The 22,819-nt window shown below is 36.5% G+C and overlaps 1 protein-coding gene across 1 annotated transcript in view; it reads left to right on the forward strand.

Annotated features, from left to right (window-relative positions):
* Positions 1-22,819, forward strand: part of LOC145977863 (uncharacterized) — a 263,309-nt gene that overhangs the window by 30,431 nt on the left and 210,059 nt on the right. Inside the window, exons 2-3 of the mRNA XM_083110188.1 lie at positions 4,344-4,466; positions 8,710-8,745. Coding sequence (XP_082966314.1) covers positions 4,344-4,466; positions 8,710-8,745 — 159 coding nt within the window. The remainder of the gene's footprint in view (positions 1-4,343; positions 4,467-8,709; positions 8,746-22,819) is intronic.

Raw genomic sequence — 22,819 nt, forward strand, 5'->3', positions numbered from 1 at the left:
GGTTGGATAAAATTAGACAAAAAAAAAAAAACTTGCTGGGCTCGAACTCGGGTTGGCCGCATGCTAGTCCGACACGATAACCAACACTCTAAACGAGACAACACGAAACTCTTTCGCAAATAGTCGACTGAAACGCAAGTTAACTTTCAGATTGCTAATTCCCAAGGTATAACATGCCTAGGCAGATATGTCTTGCATTTTCTGTACTTTTGTTATTTCAGTCGCTTTGGTCTCTCCCTAAGTTAATCACGGCAATAATGAGGAATATTTTTTTGACAGAGATGATAAACAGACACACAAGAATAATCACCCTCGCAAAAAAAAAAGCCAGAACTCGAGTCTGGAACCTTCGAAGCGAGGTGTGTTTCTTGTTCTAACTATATTTGTGTGTTTTCGTTAGATATGAAATGAAGTAAATAAATAAGACAAGTGGGTGTAAGGGACTGGAGAATCGCAGCTACGTAACCATTGAGAAGATATCCATCGCCTAAATAGAGAATCTCTATATCCCATTGCGATAGAGAACTTATTAGAAGAATGAAAATACAGATTAAATGAACAAATTTGATGCGTATCCTTTCGTCAAAATGCCTAGAAAACAATATTATATACTTCTTCACTAATAGAAAAGAATAAAAATAAATGTCCTTGGTGGGGATCGAACCTAGACCTCACTGATGAAAGCTCTGTACGCTAACCAACAGCCTATCAATAGCACCATGCTTTCTTTTTTCCAGTCAGTCTGTTTCTTTCCTCAGCACCTGAAGACGAAAATGCATGTTAATTTCTCTCATAATTGTTTCATTGTCTATTAATAGAAACCACGTATGTCACAAATAGACGCATTCTTTATGTGAAAAATCCCATGTTTCGCACATCGTTCTTCTCCATTTACTGTTATTTGGACATTCACTTGGAAGTCAAAACTTAGCTTTGTGTGTTTGTTTTCACGTGCATGTGTGTGAGAAGAATGGTGTGAACGTGTGTTTGATGTTTTTCTGGGCATTATTTTCGTTCAAAGCATTAATATAATTGTGAAATATGGAATTTACTGTAATGCAAGGATTGAAAATATAAACCTAGTCCGTCAGGTTCATTCCCAAACAACATTAAATAATGGAACGTAACGTGGACCGAGTATTATTCCATGTCGAGAACACGAGACATTACGATCGACAATCTTCATCTCGTATTTCTCTTTGGCATCACTACTCAATTTACAGAGATGTATACCCGTGACTGGTATACAAGCCGCAAAATTGCAATGCTGTTTGGGTTGTCTAGTCACAAGGCGCTTTGTGGTCAGACATAGATGGCTTGTTTCACTGCTTCTTCAATAGGGTCGTTACAAGCCAGCTGTGTCCAAGACTGTACTATCAGAATGCCCAGAGTATCAAAAATAAGCTCATTGACTGCACTATAGAAATGGAAAATTTTATGGAACAATATTACATTGCAATAACTGAAAGATGGCTCAACGACAGTGTACTGGATTGTGAACTGCCATTTGCAAAACAGTTCACTATCTACAGGAAAGACAGAGGATCAAGGGGCGAAGGAGTGGTGCTTTGTGTAAAGAACAAGTGGAACATTGTTGTTCGTAGTGATCTGAATCGTAATTGTGAAATTCTGTGGGTGGAGGTGCTTCTAGGGAAAAGAAGCAAACTATTCATCGGTTGTTTTTGCAGGCCACACAAAACTTGCCTCGTAGCAGTTCTGGAGGCCTGTTACAATTATGTTCTGTCGGCATCCTCTATGGGCGATGTAATTCTTTTCGTGGACTTCAATCTCTCAATTACATGGACAAACTCCACGTACGCCTTTCTAAAAGACAAGAACGACACGTACGTTATGGATCACTTCATACACGGCCTCGGACTTCAACAGCACAATATTTACAATACACGTGAAGACAATAATCTGGATTACATTCTCTTCTCACTCCCTTCAACGCACATCACGCCTTCGAGAAACCTGATCCCTTCGGACAACGAATCTCTGGACGCTGCATTCTGGTTCCCTGACCACCTGAAGACTCAACAACCACCCCCCGGACGGCAATAACTTGTCTGGCGCAAATCAGCCTGGGGGGACATCCGTTCGGCCCTGAACTCCATCCCCTGGAAGATACTGGAAAGTGGAGGTGTGTTCGAAGAAAGTGACGTTTTGACAGATGTGATTCACTCAGTGATAAAAGGCTATGTTCCACTCAAGAAAAATTAATCTTGCAAATTCCCTTCTTGGTTTGACCCTGAATTTCTGCTTGCCTTTCGCAACCGATAGAATTCCTGGGGTATGTGAAAAAAAATCATATGAAAACACACGAAAAACTTTCACGGAATTACGACGCCACTCTAAACAACTGCATAAACTGAAATACATATACAGTGAATACATTGGCAATATCAAACTAAATTAAATCCAATCCCAAACGCTTTTGGTCACTCATTAACTAAAGGAGCCAAAATTCTCGAATACCTTACAAAGTTAAACAGGACTCAGTATACGCACAAGGCTCTGACAGAGCGGATATTTTTAACTCTTTTTGCACTAAAAATACAGTATCAAATACACTGGCTTCTACTCTTCCCAACGTCACTCCAGTTTGCTGTCACTCTCTGACATCTCTCTGTACGTCTCCAGAAGAAGTGCAATATATCCTATCTTCAATGCCTGAATAGCGTGCTAATGGTTCTGTTGAAATCACTTCTATTGGCCTAAACACCACTGTTTCATCTCTCTCTATCGGCGTCTCCATTTTATTAAACAGGTGCTTCAATGAGGGTACATTCCCAGACTCATGGAAAAACGCTAATATGGAGACAAGGGTGCCATTGCTTCTTATCACAGCTTTCTATCGCCTGTAAAAATATAATAAAGGACCGACTCTACAAATTTACTTCTCATTACATAAATACAGCTTTGACTCCATAAACCACAATTACTTGCTACATAAATTATCTCATCGATTGAATATTCATGGAAAATTTCTCTCTCTGCTCAAACATTACCTCCAGAATAGACAACAATAGACAACAAAAAGTTGTACTTTCCGGAATCTCCTCTTCTTATCAAGCTGTTTCTTCTGGTGTGCCCCAAGGCAGTGTTCTTGGACCTCTTCTCTTCCTGTATCTTGATGACCTTCCAGAATATCTTTCCGACTCTTGTAAAAACCTCCTTTTGTTTGCCGACGATTACAAAATTTACAGTAAAATATAAAATTTCAGTGACGTTGCACTTCTGCAAAAGAATTTAGGCTCCCTGATTAAGTGACGAGAAATATGGAACTTAAAACTTAACCCTCAAAAATGTACTACAATGACATTCTTCTTAAATAAAAAAACATTAAACACAAAATACTTCATGCATAAAAATTGTGTACAAAGAGTTACAACACAAAAGTACCTGTGAGTCATATTTGATAAGAAACTAGCCTTTTCTTCTGAAGATTTTAAATATCCACCTACCTCACGAGAGACATAAATTGGCAAAGCAGGCATTCTTTCATAAAATAATTAATGGTACCATCAGAAGTGACCGCCTTCTTCGGGAAATCAACTTTCGAGTGTCATTTAAAAAACAAGAAGCACTCAATTTTTCGCTTCTCAGAATCCAAGGTGTATGGGTCTTTATATGACGTAATTTTTTGTTTATGTTATTATTATTTTTTGTTATTTTTATTGTTCTTTTTCCACTGTTTACATTCCAATGTAAAATGGTTAACGCTGTATTTTGAATTCTTGTTAAATAAATAAATAAATAAATACTTTGTGTCAATTTCCCTCCCTTCAAGTTCATCATGTTTTTTCCAAGTATCCTTCTACATCTTTCACCATTCCCAGAAGGTGAAGAAGCATTATACGAGATTTGTCGGAAAAGCCAATAATAGTCAATAGAGTTGATTATGCTATAGGAAAAGCACTATTTGATATTTTGATATAACAATAGAATATCCTACTTATGGTCTGTTGAGAGTATCAAATGAATTAAAGAAATGCGGCGTACTTGTATCTCTTGGTGGGGCTAGATCAATAGCGCTAAGGAATGGCCTGAATATTTTCAAGAAACGGCTTATAGCATTGGAGACAAAAATAGCTTATCGTCAAATAGTATTCACCCTAAGATATGACCCTATTCACCCAAACTCTTGAGGGTGAACAGGCTCATGTAGGGTTGAAGTGTAAATGCTACGGGTAAAAAAATAAGAGAATTATTAGCTACTGGATCTCTTTATTACCATATTACCTATAATTTAAATTTGAATGAAGTTATTGGAAATATTTTCATTACTTGATTTTTTGATCCGATTTACATTAAGTTATTTATATATGTTCTTTCTGCAGTGGTATCGTCCTGCTCGCTGCTGCAGTTTGAGTGCAGGAATGGACGATGCATTGAGTGCAACTACCTCTGCGACGACGTTGACGACTGTGGCGATAACAGCGACGAAGGGACCGAAATTTGCAGTAAGTGTTCGTTTCTGGCAAGTCATGATTTCCCACTAATTATATCTACATTCTTAAACTTTGCTACATTTTTCTTTGTCGGGTTAAGTGGTAGATCAGCATTTGCTGAACCTCGCCCAAGAATAAAGACCATTGAATTGAATTGAATTGAATTGAAATGTCAAAGTGAACCAACTTCATTGTTATTTATATATTTATTTTGCAATAAGTATGTTTTTAGAATCTGTATGAGTGGAAGTATTTACGAGGGTAAGTCATTAAAAAGCAGAATTTTTTTCTAAACTAAATGGAAATTTAGGCACAACCGAAATTTGTATTTCGGGACTCGAAATGGTTCCTTGGCAACACGTCATAAAGGTGTCGTGACGATCGAGCAGTATGCGTCTGCGCAGTAGCTCGTGCAAAATGGTCGCTTCACTGTTGACTTTCACCGTCGGAGAGCAACGAAGTGTTATTCTCATTTTGTGGTCAGAGGGAGTGAAACCTTCTGATATTTACAGCAGAATGAAGGTTCAGGAGCAGTGGCGTAAATAACACCTCCGCAACCCTGGGGTTTGCGGGGCACACGAGCTTCAGGGGCGCAGTACGAATGATAAATTAAGAAAGACCGACAGGGTTCACAGACGTTTTCCTTTCCACGTTAAAATATATTTTCAACAAGCATATTATAGTTTTATGCCTGTACAACTCCAGACAGAAAATGTTAATCACTAGAAAAGTAGAAAGCACATTAGAATAAAACCTTCATTAGCTGAGTAGTTCAATTGGATTGATTGGATTGATTTGTTGTTTTAAGTCCACTTTATTCACAGTAAGGCTAATCGGGACTGGACCTACAGTTTAAAGTGGGATCCGAACCACTATGTGCCTCCACCTGGAATCGAACCCGGGGAACCCTTGATTACAAGGCAACGACCCTACCACTGCGCCATCGGGGAGGCCTTGAGTAGTTCAAGAATGATGGACGACAGTCAAGGAAATGCGTTGGCTTTCTCGACCCATTGAATTATTTTGAAGTAATGATTTTCTACCGTGCATTACATAATCTAGAAAATCGAGTAAAGAATCTATTTCAGAGTACGAAACAAATCAAAGAAAGCTTCAACTTCTTAAGTTCCTCCGCTCTCACGGAACACACCGACAGACAGTTAGTGGTATCAGCTACTAATTTCTGGGAGAAATATGAAGATCATGTATCTTGCACTAGAGCGACAGGGATTAATAACTGAACTCGGTCAGTTATTGTCAACTGAAATCAAAAGAAGAAGATCAGTGAAATTTCAGAATCCCTCTTGTTAGAAAACAAAGTTCTGGCTAGTGGCATTCCTGACTTATGCACTTCTTATATTCTGTATTTGATTTGACCCTATCTGTGACGTCTTCGTCACACCTGAGAGCTCGTTTCCGAAGCTAAAATTGATATAAAAAATATTTGAGAACACAATGACAAGAGTCAGATTGAGTGGACTGGCGCTGTTAAGCATCGAATCGGATCGGGCTCGAAAACTAGGCTTTACCAAACTAACTGCTTCCATCAAAACACGCAGAGGACTGGTAATATTCATTTAACAATATCCTATTTCTTGTAGTAACAGTTTATTTCCAAAGTGTATTAACAATGTACTATAATTCTATAATTGCAGTATATAATTTTGTATAGTTTGTCTTTTGTCTTAACTTTTCGTACCAATTTTTAGGTTGATTCAAGTTACGTGTATGTATTTTCATATTTGTATGTACCTGATATAAATGTAGGCGTGAATTGATATTTTAGAAATAAAACTTTTATTAAAAAAATGGTAGGGGCACAACTGAAAGTAGGGGCAGATCCTATACGTTACGCTTCTGTTCAGTACGGAGACAATGTTTTAGTCAGGGGAGATTCTAGTAAATTAACAGATATGCTGGTCGTTCTGCTGTTTCACTGCCTCAGTTGTCACTCAAACTGGCCTCCAATTCCGGTGTTTGTCACTAGCATTTCGTCTACTGCTTTTAAAAACGGATCTATCAATCCATTCAAACAATCTCTCGTGTCTTAAACAATTGTCTCCGTACAGAACCTTCATTCTGCTGTAGAAGTCAGAAAGTTTCACTCCCTCTGAGCACAGAAAACGAATAATACTTCGTTGCTCTCCTGCGGTGAAAGTCAACAGTGAAGCGACCATGTTGCACGAGTTACTGCGCAGGCGCATACTGCTCGCACGACACCTTTATGACATGTTGCTAAGGAACCATTTTGAGTCCCGAAATACAAACCTCGTATTAGAACCACAATGTATGACAGGTTAGACATTCTTCTAGCCTATGTGCAAATAGGCTACACTGAACTGAATTGCTCAAATTAAACTAAAAAAGAACATTGTAATGTCACCTTTCCACTATATCTGTTGAAAATATTGACATCATGCAGTGGACACATCTGTCTGCTCTTTTCGCACCGGGAAAAATAATCACATATTTATTTGTTTTTTAATACGCATGTGTGAAGGTGATTGCTTTTTTATCTACAGTATTGAATCACAGCAGCAAAACACTCTTCGTTAGCTTCACAACAGCAGTAAACTATACTTTGCATACATGCAGAAGTAGAAATATAATCCCCGAGGCGAAACATATTAAATTTCCAACATATTAAATTGCAAGTAGAACAAAGACGAACCAACTCCACAGTAAGATGGCCGATAGTGGAAGGGCTGCCGCTGCAAGGTTGGTTGAACACAACGACGATTTCTTAAAAGACATGGAAAATATATGCAGAAAAGATACGAGGGGAAGTATAAAATTATCCGCACTATCACTATATTCCTCCACCGGGTATCGAACCCCTTGATTACAAGGCGACGACCCTACCACTGGGCCATCGAGGAAGCCAATCTGGAATATTTTGGCAATGACATTTCCCCCCATGCAATTTTAGATAGTTAACCTTGGAAATAACAGTATCACTAAATCAATAAAATAATATTTATTTATAAAATAATATCAATAAAATAATATTTATTTTAGGCAATATTTACTTTTGACGACAGCCCGACCCTGTGGTCGAGTGGTTAGCACATCGCGCTGCGACGCCAAGGGTCCCGGGTTCGAATCCCGGTCGGGCTTGGTTGTTTGTGAATGTCCATTCATCAATTTCATCATTTCATCACTCATCCCCATCTTCGCAAATTAGCCAAGAGGCACAAAACGCGAAGTAAAATAAACTAAATCAAATCAAAACTTTTGACGACAATTATTTGAAGCTCCTGAGGCATAACATAAAAAGTATATTTCAAAATCGTTTGCAAGTTAAGAGATTAATGTTATTTCCTTTTAAGATTTTTGGTTGTTTGGCAGAATTGTTTAACATTTCTTTTATAGTTATCTTCCGTTTCCTTCCAAAATATTCCCAAGCTTCCATCTTTGCTTGTTTTACTGCCTCCTTGGCACTACTTCTTATTTGAACATGTTCCTTCCAGTTATTTTCTGACTTTTTTCTCAGATACTTTTTCCAAGCTTCTTTCATCTTTTTAAATTTCATCTTTAAGAGTATTGCTCCACCATTTTGTTCTTTACTATTGTCCGCACACCTCGTCTTCCTTTTTCAGCAGAGTTGTTCTTAACAAATTCCATCTCTTTCCCAATATATTTTCCCCATTAATTTCTTCCTCTCTTATGCTCAATTCTTCTGTCACTCTTCTTTCAAATTCTGATCTTTCTCTGGGATTCGTAAGTTGTGCTACTTTCAATTTTGTTTATCTTTCTCTATTCTGTTTTCTTGGTTCTATAAATTCTGTGTTCATAATAAGTAGGCTAAATTCAGTGCTCAGTTCTGCACTTCTACTGTTATACCCTAACATCCTGTACTGCATATCTCATTGTCCTGGTGTATGTAAAGTAATGTATTGTACTTCTAGCTCCTATATTTCCGACTTCGAAAGTTATCTTGTGGATCTGCTTGTGTAATCCCTATGAGCCAAGTTGCTACCTTTAACCAAAGTTTATCATTCACTCTGCATTTGTGTAACAACTATAGCCGAGATCAAGAATATGTGGAGCTCCTTTACCTGCTACCTGCGCATCACCCCACATGCCTTTTTACCTTACTCATGCTCAAGAGTTAATAATCAAGTTAAGCTCATTGGTAAATGTATAAGCAGTACTTCAAATTATAACATTAAATACAACACACGAAGGTATAGCATCGGAATTATATGCTTGTTATTTTTATAAAACTCTCTTATTATGCTTTTGTTTTTTCTAGGATTCCCAACGCCTAAAATTGGAGTGTGGATTACAGGTTTGTTCATTTTATATGTTAAAATGTAACAATTTATTATACTTTTTTACTCATTGACAGAAGTGTTGAGAAAGCGAAGAAGTAAATGTGAAGATATACTGTGCTAATATTTTTAAGGTTTTAACTTGTTGTCTTGTGTAAGCAAGGTATGGAATTGTCGGAATAAATACATTTTTAGTCACTGCTTTGTCTTGATGATGTGTTGCTATAATTGGCGACAATGATAATAAGGATACTAGTATGATGATAATAATGACGATTAACCAGCAACGATTCCGACAGTTTGCAATGATTTTCCCATAGTTGTAATGAGTATTAGGAAGTGTTCTAGAATACTGAAAATGATTGTGGAAGTAAATTCGAAGCGTGGGTAAACTAATTAGCACATGTACTAGCTACACTTCGTATTAACCAGAGAAATTATTGTTTCAAAACACTGCCACTTGAGGGACCCTGGTTCGATTTCTGGGGTGGGTGATCAAAGATCGGAATTCTTCCAGCCTTATCCTCCCATAAATTGGCTCTGAGGTTCAAACAACCTGAAATCAATGGGTACGTGGGGGCAACCATGGGGGGTGAAGGCGGCCTCTTCCCACCCCATGCACCTGACGTAGATGGCAGCAGCAGTCCGTACCAAGACGGCTGCCTGCAAAGGATCTTATAGAACATAAGAATATCGTTCCCCTGACAAGACTCAGGTGGTAATCAATAAGACTGAATTATGTGCTGATAGACAAAAATAGAAATCGGGATGTTGTAAAAAATGCCTGTCTACCATGATTAATTTGGAATTACACAATCGAAACTTGGTCAGATTAAACTTTGAAGTACGTAGGTCAGGAAATGTCACAATTCAGGAAGTGCCAAGTGAGAAAATTCCAAATTCCAGAACTGATCTGTTCGGTGGATTAATTGAGTGTAAATTAATTAATCTTCCCAAATCAGAAAACCCTACTCCAGACAGTGGCATAGCTAGAATTACTCATCCAGGGGTTCTGAATGAGTTCGGAATGAAATTTAGGGGTGCGATGTTGAAAATAAACATATAAGACGCTTTAGCCATCACATTGAATATCAATCAACTTTTATTTGTCTTTTATGAAAATATGCCAATGAAACCGAAGGCTACTTAGTGACTTGCTTCATGTTGCTTTGAACATAAAAAAACACATGTTTTGTAATTTGAAACGAAGAAAGCTTTTTAGGCAGGCCAATGACATATAGAAGGTGGCCACGAATTAAAGGGCACCATTTGTCACTGTAACTCGTGTATTAATTGAGATAGTATTCTTCTATCCTTTTTATCTTTTCTTACACGCATGTAAAATCTACCCGACATAGCAGAAGAAGTGGATGTCGTTTAGAATTGCTTGCTGCAATTCTAAGTATTGCCTAAGTATTGAGCAGCGTGTCAAATGTGTACGTGCATTTTCCATTACCAATAACGTGTAGCTGAAGTTCAGCGACGAATACTGCAGAAATGTGGACCTCCAGCACTTAAAAGTTACACTATCTCAAGAATCAACAAGTGTTTCAATCCTTATAAATTTTAGAAAGCCACGAACAGATACAAGGAAAGCCGATTACGTCTCTTGATTTAAATGGAGCTCAAATTGATACTTATGTGGAAAACAGATAAAATTGTCATTGTGATGTCTAAGCTACTATCTTCAGAAAATAAAAAGTTGCCAATTTTATAAATATGTTCTCATTGCTAAACGCAATTGATGATCAAAGGGTGCCTCTTAATTTATGACCACCCTGTATATTGTCTTTACAAGAAAAGAAAACCTTAATAACAATTATGACGAAAGAAACACAACTGCCCTTGGTAAGTGTTGCAGAGAGTGTCCCTAGTTCAGGATAGTAAATGCGACTTCTCTTGCACAATAGCATCAATGAATTGTCTGCTGTATAAATAACACTAAACATTCTACCTTCAATATGACGAAATTGTTTAAGTAAGTCATAACGTAATAAGACAATTTTACTTATTTATTTATTTAAGTATTGGATTATACTGCTGAAAAAAGTATACATGCCTTATACAACAGATTATGATGCTATATCACATATGCCCAATATACACAATAAAAAACTTCAACAAAAGTACTACATGATAACAATAGAGTCAGAAGACCAATTTCGTTAAAATAAAATAATTACAAAATTTAAAAATACAATGAAATCACTTATAGCAAAACACACGTTAATAGTAAACTTATACATGTTATTATCATAATAAAAGGTTACTAGGCTCCAGTGGATTATGGTATTGGGATGTAAGTAAATTAAAATACCTATTATATCTAAAATAAGAAGTGCCGGAAATTTCAGAGCAGATAGTGACTAGTCTTTAGTGTAATTTTAGATAATAAATATGGTATATCACGTTTTCCATTAACTAATTTGTAAATTAAATTGTAATTGGTAGCATTTCTTCTTTCCAAAGGGCACGAAATATTAAGTTTGTCTAACAAATTATAATATTCATAATAAAATGTAAAAATTCTCAATTTAAAGTACAAAAATTTAAAAAATATATTTTCTGTACATTTTCAAGAATGATTTTAATCTTATCACTACATGCAAAATTCCAAGTTGCTGTAATGTATTCCAAAATAGGCCTTACATACACAGTAAATAACTGATCTAACAAGAGTAGATCGCTTGAATTTGACCATATGTAGATGTAAGTGTAAGTGGCTGTATTTCTTTCTAACTTTTCTTACAATTTTATATACATGATCTTTAAAATCAAGCCTCATATCTAGAATGGCAACCAAATATTTGATAACTTCAACTCTTTAACTGCACATAAGTCTAATTTATAATTATGACTGCGCCACTGACCCCCCCCCCCCTTGGTGCCACCCCTGCCTCGGGAGGGGAGAGGAAGGACAAGTTTTCGAGATGTTTTCATCGTTACCGCATTTTACCTTGAAACGGTACATAAATATTGCCCTTTTTGATATGTGTTGTTCGTGTGATTCGTGTACGTACAACCACCGGTAATAAAAGTGGGACACCTAGAATCTGAATGCGTAATGTGTGTTGTACAGTGTCTCTCAAAAGTTTTAGGACAACGACATTTTAAACTAGGCAACCCAATTTACGCAAGGCGTTGGTGGGTTGCGTGTAGAGTTAGGCTCAATTTCAGGGTTGCCACATGCACAATAGATATTTATAAAATACGCGAAAGAAATAAAAACAAGTATTATTGTATAAAATTATTAAAAATATCACTATTATATCGAAAGTGACAATTTTTTTTTCTCAAAGGAAAAAAAATAGGTTTTCTAGTGTTTCATCGCTGATGAGTCTACAGAAAGGAAAAGAGGTGAGAGAAAACGAGAGGTGACAAAGGAGAGGAGAAAGAGAAAGCGAAAGGAGAAGAGGAAAAGTAGAGGAGAGAGGAAAGAGAGGATAGACGAGGAGAGGAGATGTAGTGAGGAGAATGGAAAAAGATTCTAGGAGAGATGAGGAAAATGGAGCAAAGAAGAGAAAAGAGAAAGAAAACGAGGTGAGAGAAGAGGAGACGAGAAGAGGGGAGTGGAGAGTAGACTAAAGGAGAGAAAAAGAGAAGAACAAAAAGAAGAGGAGAAGAGTGCAGTGGAGTCGGAAATCTAAGACAGGAAAGGAGATACGAGGAGTGGAGATGAGTGGGATGGAGATAAGATGCGAGAAAAGTAGGGAAGGCGATATGAGATAAAGCAGAGCAGAAGGAGGGGAGAGAAGAAGGAGAAGAGAAGAGAAGAACAGAAGGGACTGAAGAGAAGAGGTAGTTGCAGAAAATATCGTCTCAGCGTCAAGAATTGATGCATTGGTCAAATTATCGACATGAAACATTCAATAACATTTTGAAATGTATTTCAGAATGTATTAGATCGGTTCGAAATGCCTTTTGGCTTAGTTCAGAGCAAGGTAAAATTTTCCATGTAATATCTTTGATTTTACCTGAAATTATACCACTAAAAACATGATTGTAATTTTAATATTTATAAGAATTATCCAATTTTTGTCCACTACTCGGTTCGTTGAAATGGAGATTTTATAATTTAATATTTCCCCTCCCCCCATCGTTAATTCCAAACTGAATCATTCCGTTTCACAGAGTGCGGACAATGAACACAATAGGATATGTCTAAAACTTACGAAAATTTTCTGCCACCGGAAGGGTTTGAACCTACGACCATCAGATTCACAGTCCTGAACGGTAAACACTACCCTACAAGCTTTCGCTCCTGAAATTAAGTAGAAGGAGCTGACCAATGTGAAATGTAGATGCAACTCTCCTCCTACATGTAATGTGCAAACAATACTTGTTTGTAACAAAGAAAAAGAATGTAGTAAGACTCGGCGAAATCAATTAATGGAGAATTGCACATGATGAGAACTTTTCATTCGATATTTGCGGAGGTATCCTTGCATTGAACTCGAGTGGGAAAGGGGTAAAATTAGTATGTCCTGAATTGCCACAAATATAAATAGTTATTTCATTAATATTTGTCAATGTCTTTGAAGCAGTAAACAATTATCGTTAGAGTATCATAATTCACGATCTTATACATGAAAATATCCCTTTGAACGTGTGTCAATTCATTTATTTGTTTATTTTTTTATAAATTCCATATGGAGAACAATGTAGCCACTATACACTGCTATTACAAATAATGTTACCATGCTCTTGTTTATAATAAAAGGAGAATTATAAAAAAGAACACCGCCTAAGGAGAATCGAACCTGGGACCGCTAGCAGACTAATAAAGAACTCTAACCACTACACCACGCCCTTACCTTCGATTGAATCAACAATTTTTAAGTATTCTGTCCCTCCAATATTGTAAATGTCGTTGGGTATACATGTAGTCGAACTTTTACTTTAATTTTGAATTGCTTTCTTGTAGTATAGGAGATATATTCGAGAAATAATTTTCGAAGTGATGAAGAAAAACGAGAATATTTTTAGTTCTGAAAATGCGAGTTATTTCTTCTAACTTATTATTGTGATTAGACATTATTAATGGAAAACATCTAGAGGCTTGAACATTGCAGGACGATATTCTTTTCCTATGATACTGCAATAGACGAAATGCTTGTTTACTGACGCAAGTCCCGTGTTCAGAACAGTCTTATGAAATGTATTTGCTGTTCCGTAAGGTAACACGAAATAATTACATCGTTTGCGAACTACCAAATCTGCGTAACGTTAGACGTAAACAGGCAGAAAATTTTATTCATAAAATCACTTCACATTTGACAGTATTAGTCAAGAGAGACTCGTGGGACACTGTGTTAAGGTGCTGGAGTAAATCCTTCTTATTTTTCTTCCTCGAAGAACAACAATTTTTAAAGTAGAGCAACAGTCGTTCCGCTCTTTCTTATTTCTTTTAAATTCTTCCACATTCCTTTAGTTGGGTTAAAAATAAATAAAAATATTGCTTGCATTTCTGTCATTGACGTAGAGTAAGCCCTTACGCAGGATTTCTTTGAGGGAGGTGCCAGACTCAAATTTATATATATATAAGAGAGAGAGAGAGACAGATATTACAAAATAGTTCAAATAGTGCAAGCGCCATTGAAAAGCCATGATAATTTTATGTTTAGAAAATAATATATTTATAAATTAAATGTTGCGCACTAGGAATTATTATTACAATAAAGAACATGTCTAATTGTGAGTTAAGAAAAAGACAATAATAAAGAGACATTCTCGCATCACGATTGCAGTTCGAAAAAGCCGGGAAAGGGATTGAAAGTAACGCACTGTCCTGACTAAATCGGTGAATTGGACGTCTGGTAGCCTTACATTATAAAACTAAAACCATCCAATATTGCAGCCTGAAGACTTTTGTGCAAGAAACAGATTAATTTATGTAAGAACAAAATAGAAATTTTTACACATTTCTAAAATCGACGATGTTATTTTCGTAGTTATTGATAGGTTCACATTTAAATATTTCAGGGTTCGAGGGGGCATGGCCCCCATGCCCCCCCCCCCGGGTACTGACCTGACCTGATATAGACAGTGGGAGAGAAATCTTGGAGAATCTTTCTATTAAATTTATTATCAGATAGGTTTATTGACAATCGTGAACTTTTCGTTTAATAGATAATATTTGGTTTTATACGACGGGAGAACATTGGTCGAAATTCCTTTCTTGCTCTTTTGAGAGAATATATACTTCTACAATAGCAATCGAGTTCGGAAACGGTGAAAAAAAATGACTTTGTTTTCAAAGGCAGACAAGCTTGGTAGCGTAGCTTGCTCGCGTTCAAAGTGACTCACTCACGCTATTCAAGGCCGCTTGTTATCGCAAAACTGTGCGCCCATGCACAGTGTCTGCACCCAGCAAGTTACAAGTGACCAGAGTCGAATTTGAAAGAGAATCTAAAGAATGATAGATTTCATCAGAGGCGGCTAGGTGGACACTAGCTCAACATGCAATAGTTTAAGTGATAATTTCTGACAAAAAAAGAAACCTTATTAAATAATTATTGGGATAGTAATACGTGTATCAGTTCCTTTTTAACAATGTAAGCTCGAAAACAATCTGTATTCCATTTGTTTATATTGGCAAATTGGTCAACCGGAGTTTATTATAAGGAACTATTTCGTAGATGTTCATGTAACCGTTACAAAATTACAAATAAAGTATATTCACAAGCTTAGATATACTAACAACGAAGAAATAAATTCAGAGTTAAATTTCAAATGCATGTGTATAGAGTAATTCTAGAAGTACAGAGCTATATCAGAGTATTGGACTTCTTTTTGCAGGATAACGTTTACAATATTGACGCGACAGAATAATTAAGAACTGTTGCTCCAAGGGAAACAAAGGGCGTAGTGTATTGGTTAGAGTTCTTGAAAGCATTGATTGCGGTCCCAGGTTCGATCCTCCTTAGGAGGTGTTCTTTTTGAATTCTCCTTTTATTATAAACAAGAGCATGGTAACATTATTTGTAATAGCAGTGTATAGTGGCTACATTGTTCTCCATATGGAATTTATAAAAAAATAAACAAATAAATGAAGTGACACACGTTCAAAGGGATATTTTCATGTATAAGATCGTGAATTATGATACTCTAACGATAATTGTGTACTGCTTCAAAGACATTGACAAATGTTAATGAAATAACTATTTATATTTGTGGCAATTCAGGACATACTAATTTTACCCCTTTCCCACTCGAGTTCAATGCAAGGATACCTCCGCAAATATCGAATGAAAAGTTCTCATCATGTGCAATTCTCCATTAATTGATTTCGCCGAGTCTTACTACATTCTTTTTCTTTGTTACAAACAAGTATTGTTTGCACATTACATGTAGGAGGAGAGTTGCATCTACATTTCACATTGGTCAGCTCCTTCTACTTAATTTCAGGAGCGAAAGCTTGTAGGGTAGTGTTTACCGTTCAGGACTGTGAATCTGATGGTCGTAGGTTCAAACCCTTCCGGTGGCAGAAAATTTTCGTAAGTTTTAGACATATCCTATTGTGTTCATTGTCCGCACTCTGTGAAACGGAATGATTCAGTTTGGAATTAACGATGGGGGGAGGGGAAATATTAAATTATAAAATCTCCATTTCAACGAACCGAGTAGTGGACAAAAATTGGATAATTCTTATAAATATTAAAATTACAATCATGTTTTTAGTGGTATAATTTCAGGTAAAATCAAAGATATTACATGGAAAATTTTACCTTGCTCTGAACTAAGCCAAAAGGCATTTCGAACCGATCTAATACATTCTGAAATACATTTCAAAATGTTATTGAATGTTTCATGTCGATAATTTGACCAATGCATCAATTCTTGACGCTGAGACGATATTTTCTGCAACTACCTCTTCTCTTCAGTCCCTTCTGTTCTTCTCTTCTCTTCTCCTTCTTCTCTCCCCTCCTTCTGCTCTGCTTTATCTCATATCGCCTTCCCTACTTTTCTCGCATCTTATCTCCATCCCACTCATCTCCACTCCTCGTATCTCCTTTCCTGTCTTAGTTTCCGACTCCACTGCACTCTTCTCCTCTTCTTTTCGTTCTTCTCTTTTTCTCTCCTTTACTCTACTCTCCACTCTTCTCTCATCTCGTTTTCCTCCTCTTTTCTCTTCTTTGCTCCATTTTCGTCATCTGTCCTAGAATCTTCTTCAATTTTCCTCACTACATCTCCTCTCCTCGTCTATCCTCTCTCCTCTACTTTTCCCCTTCTTTCGCTTTCTCTTTCTCCTCTCCTTTGTCACCTCTCGTTTTCTCTCACCTTTTTTCCTTTCTGTAGACTCATCAGCGATGAAATACTATAAAACCTATGTTTTTCTGTGAAAAAGAATTTTATCACTTGCGATATAATAGTGATATTTTTAATAATTTTATACAATAATATCTGTTTTTATTTCTTTCGCGTATTTTATAAATATCTATTGTGCATGTGGCAACCCTGAAATTGAACCTAACTCTTCACGCAACCCACCAACGCCTTGTGTAAATTGGGTTGCCTAGTTTAAAATGTCGTTGTCCTAAAACTTTTGAGAGACACTGTACATATATTTCTATTTTGAAAAGAAGCAGGTTCAATATTGTGCTTGATAGGGGGCCTTTCCACTCCACCTGTAATACATATGGACGTAACAATTTAATATGGATAGCTTCTTGACTGAAAGGAATAGAACAACAAAAACACTTTATGTCATTATTTCTGCTGAGTGTGATGTAGATATTTTACTTGTAGGAATTGCTCGTCGAAAATTGTGTTTAAGTGAGTCTGGCGTTAACAGTTTCTGAAGGGTGAGGATGGAAATTTCGAGGGCATTCTTTCTTCTCTTAATACGAGGGTCATACAATAAGTTCGTGCCCTGAACTATTTACAGTAGCGATATCGGAAAATTCCTTCTATCACTTTTCGACATAGTCCCCTCCGAGTGCCAGACACTTTCGTCATAGTTTCTATAACGCTGGAATTCCAATGGAATAAAATGTTCTTTCTTGTTCCTCTAACCACCCCTCCACTGCATCAATGATGTCAGAATCTTTGTCACATTTCTCCCTTCCTTTAGTTTAAGAGAACAGGTATTGTTTGGTCCCTTGGTGCCAGATCTGGAAAACAATGTAGTCAGTCTATGGGCCAGCCAAGAAGTCGGTATAATTTGGGGGTACTAATTTTGCTTTATTTCATAGTTATATGGGTGCGTAAGGATACCAAAAACCATGCTTGTCATCTCAAAGTGGTAGCTAATAGAAATGACGGCCATTCCAAGATGGCGGATGTTGACATTTGAAAAAAATGACTATATCTCTGAAACCAAGGGCCCGACCTCAATTAACTTTTTTTTTAAATGAAAGACTGATATATGTTCAAAATTAATGTTATCTTTAGTTTTTCGATAGGATCAACTGTTAAGTACTTAATCACGGAATTAGTAAAAAACATTCGTATTTTTTACTATTAATTTTATATTTAGCAATAATTTATTAATAATATAGGCATCTGAGAATAAAATGTTCCAAAAAACATTGTAGCGTAGACGCTTCTCTTTAATTCGACATATTACACTTGTTAGTTTTCACTAGAATTCATATAAAACAAATGAATTATGTAGTGTGTGCATCGAATTCTTCTAGCAGCATGTGTCCTTATTCCTATTTAGTTACACGTTTTGTAACTGCTATTGACTATTGTATAGTACATTATTGTTATATGCATGCAATAACATTTCATAATAATCATAATGATTGATATTAGTATTCTTATTAATATTATTATTATTATTAATAATAATAATAATAGTTATTTTTGTTGTAGTATTAACTAGCTATTAATTTTGTTTAATTGCTACCAATGTTCATAGAATAATGTTATTGATTGATTGAAATTCAAATTTTGTATGCGTCAGCACTTACACTATTTTCACCGGTCATATTATATGATGCCAAGTCCCTTACAATGTATAAGAAATCACCATGCTAATATATTCCTATGAGCAATACACAGGAGACCATACATACAACCATACAAAGGCAGCCTCCCCGATGGCTTAGTGTAACGTCATCGTCTTGTGATCCAGGGGACACTGGTTCGATATCCTGTGGTGGCACAAAGTGGTTCGGATTCCACTTTAAACTGTAGGTCCACTCCGGATTTTCCTATCTGTGCATAAATTGTACTCATAAAGAAAATCTCAAATCAAACAACACTACAAAGGATTGTGCTTGCCGTGGGTTCAGACGACAGGGCCTCGTTTGGTCTCCAAGACTGCAGTTGCTGAGGAGAAGTACGTGGAAATGAGGTTAACATTTGGGAGTGTTCAGAAGAACATCATAACATACGTGTATACTCGTTATTAGTTATTAAAGCCGAAATGTCTGCTTTAAAGAAATTAAAAGTCTGTAATAACAGAAGACGGACCAGAGAAGTTAGTAGGGGACATGCATTCGCCAAAACACGTAGACAGTTTTGTACAGTGCTGCCGTGAGCATAAATTTTGATTGAGAATAAATATGCATGATTTATCGGCTGAAAATTTTCATCGCATATGTCTAGCAAATTTTACCAATATCAAGTCCTTAAGAAAACTAGAAGCAGATGCTTCATCCTCCAATTTGTTTCTTAAAGTCGTCCTTGCTCATCAAAGCATGCTGAGAAATGCTTGAAACGGACACTCACAGATTAACACATCGTATACATCAAGAATTGTGTTTCGTGTGACAAGGAAAGGAAATACAATAGAATATTAAGATCAAGGGAAACACTTACCCAAGTTCCTGAGCTTCGAATTGATAAGAAATTGCGTGGGACTGCAATTGAGAGGAGAGAGGAAAAATCATCGCAATCAAATATTGGAAGATTTTAGCTGCCGTACATGTTATCATGAATCTTATTACTTTGCCTACAACAAATTCAGATCAGATGAACCTGGAAATATTGGTGAATGTAGTTAAGCAAGAAAATGGGCACGTATATATTTTATCCGAGAAATTAGAAGGTTGAACCTCAAAGTTACTTCCCTTCAAACAATTAAGGATGATGATGATCAAATATAAGAGTCTGCCGAAAAAAGTTTCCGTTATAGTTTGTACCAAGAATTTTGTTCCTCTTAGTGTATTCCAGCATTGACGGTACGATATGTAATCTTACTTAGGATTTGCTACTTGTAAACTATCTGAGGATGTAAATCATATTAGAAGCAGCTTTTGAAATGAAAAAGTTTAACTGAAGGGTTGTTTGGTCGAGACTTGAAGTTATCTGAGGGGATGCTTCTATGGAATGAGGTAACTGGGAAGATGATTTGCGAAAATTTCGCTAGCTTTTGGGATACCATTTCCAAGCATACCCTCTAACTTTGAGCATTGATTAGAAGAGCACATTTTGGCTAAGGTAGGGGGAAACCTATTCATGGAGCTGCTAAAAACATAAAGGAAGATGCGAAAGGTGTAGACAAACCCCATCATCATCTTACGAGCTTTACATAAATTACGTAGTCGTACTTCCTAGGAAGATTGCCTCGAACCTTTTAGATTGATGCAATTTATAAAAAATGTAAATGTTAGCTCGTAGATATAGCGTTGTGTATAGAACAATTGCTCACAATCATTTCAATTGAAAGGTATGTAATCTTGCATACACGAAACTGATACTGCAATACTTTCTTGATTGCTCCTGCTAACTGTACTACTAGACCTATGTTGCAAGTAGACGACATTTTTTTGGCAATAATTATATTGACACGATAGGAAGTGCCACCTCACTTAATGTTTCCTCTGTATGGTGTAAATTGTCCGAGACATGAATGCTGCTTGATTGTCACACGAAACACAATTCTTGATTTATGTATACGAGGTGTCCATCTGTGAGTGCCCATTTCAAGGGTTTCTCAGCATGCTTTGATGAGCAAGGACTTTCAGAAAACAAACTGGAGGATGAAGCATCTGCTTCTAGTCTTCTTAAGGACCTGATAGTATTAAAATTGGCTCAACATATGACATTTTCAGCCAATAAATCATGCATCTTGATTTTCAATCAAAAGTTCTGCTCACGGCAGCACTGTACAAAACAGTCTACGTCTTTTGGTGAATAAATTTCCCCCACATACAATATAACTTCTGTGGTCCGTCTTCTGTTTTTACAGATTTTTACTTTCTTGAAAGCAGATATTTCGGCTGTAATAACTAATAACGAGTATCCCCGTATGTTATGATGTATTTCTGAACACTCCCAAATGTTAACCTCATTTCCACGTACTTCACCTCAGCAACTGCAGTCTTGGGAGACCAACGAGGCTCAGGCGTCTGAACATATTCTTCTCAGATGCCTAGATTATTAATCAATTAATGATAAATATAAAATTAATATTAAAAAAATACATTTTTCTTACTATTTCGTGATTAAATACTTAGCGATTGCTCCTATCGAAAAACTAGAGAAAACATTAAATATAGAACATATAATAAGCTTTTATTTAAAAAAAACGTTAGTTGAGATGGGGTCGTTGGTTTCAGAGATGTAGTCATTTTTACAACTATCAACAACCGCTTTCTTGGATTGGCTACAATTTCTATTAGCTACTACATTGAGATGGCAAGCATAGTTTTTTGGTATCCTTACACACCCATATAACTGTGGTAATAAAGGACAATTACAACCCCCAAATTATACCGAATTCTTGATTATGGCCACTTGGCCCATAGACTAATGTAGATGTCGCAAGCTTTTGAAGCCACAGGATTGGAAAGTCGATTTTGTTAACATTTGTCATGTTTTGAGCATATGCCAACATTAGTAGCGGCCAAAGACATCTTACTCTATTTAACCCAACAATATCACCAAGTGTTTTAGAGGTGAATCTCATATCAGTGTTTATTAGTTGCTGCACACGATCGACAGTTTCCTAGGTAATGGCTGTTGATTTTCTTCCGGTACATTGTTAATCTTCACATGACTCACGACTGCAGCTGAATTCCCTATGTCACTTCTATATCGTCGAATATGAATGTGCCTTATCCCCCAATGTCTGCACCATATCATTGTGGACGTTTTCAGGTGATAGACCTTTCAACAATGGATATTCGATCACAGTTTGCAACTCTGAAGACTCCATTTTCCAATATAGCCTTACCTTCTGTTATGTTTAGCACCTTCGTAACTCACATCCCTTATACCCTTTCATAGCGTGGTGCATAGCACAGGGGAGCACTTTACCTTTTATTCTGTTATGTTTACACTTGCAACACAAAAAGTTTATTAGATACAAGATATGGTTATTGGTATTTTATTAATTAAACCCCACATACAACGAATATCTTGAACATCCCCTATAACATGAATTACCGGCATCCACGTATCTTATTTCCTACGGATGGTATGACCCATGAGTGTAATACATCTGCGGATGTATTTAGAATTCGAATATCTATATTAATCGGCAACACTGTCCGGTTATCTACATCTAATAATCGAAATGAGTTTGTTATTATTTCATTTGTTGGAGTTATATATGAGTCAAATTCTGCCATTATAAAATCGCAACACATACAACGAGAGGATATGAGTAATACTACAGAATTTGGTTCATCAAACACATATTGTAGTAATCCAAACCACAAAGCGCTAAAGTGTTCCAATTGAAGTGGGTGAAATCAAATCACTGTAGAAAGACTTAATTATTGTTGATATCGGAAGAGTTAAGACAAATTACATTGTTGTACAAATTACAATTGCGCTTTTGTACAATTCCTTCTCAAATATAATTTTAGTAGGTACCCTTCTCATATGTCTGTTGATTCATGACAAATAATTAAAAGATATAAATTCAATTACTACAGCTCCTGTCTACTCTTGTGGCGGGAAGCCTACATGAAACCTAGCAGCTTGTAGAACGAAGTGCGCGCAGCACCTCCTCCTTCGACGCCGTAACTCTCGGCGCCAGCTCTGTTGTCTGGTTGTCTGTGGCGTATTTTCCGCTCCCCACTTCCCTTGCCAGCATGTAGGCCGTCCGCCGTAAGACTAGACTAGAGTTATAGTAAAATTATATTTTTATATTTGATAGCAGAAACGTTACAGAAAATTGAACTTACTCGC

This window comes from Lepisma saccharinum, chromosome 23, assembly GCF_977018435.1.
Source record: "Lepisma saccharinum chromosome 23, izLepSacc3.1, whole genome shotgun sequence".
In the NCBI taxonomy this organism is placed as follows: Eukaryota; Metazoa; Arthropoda; class Insecta; order Zygentoma; family Lepismatidae; genus Lepisma; species Lepisma saccharinum.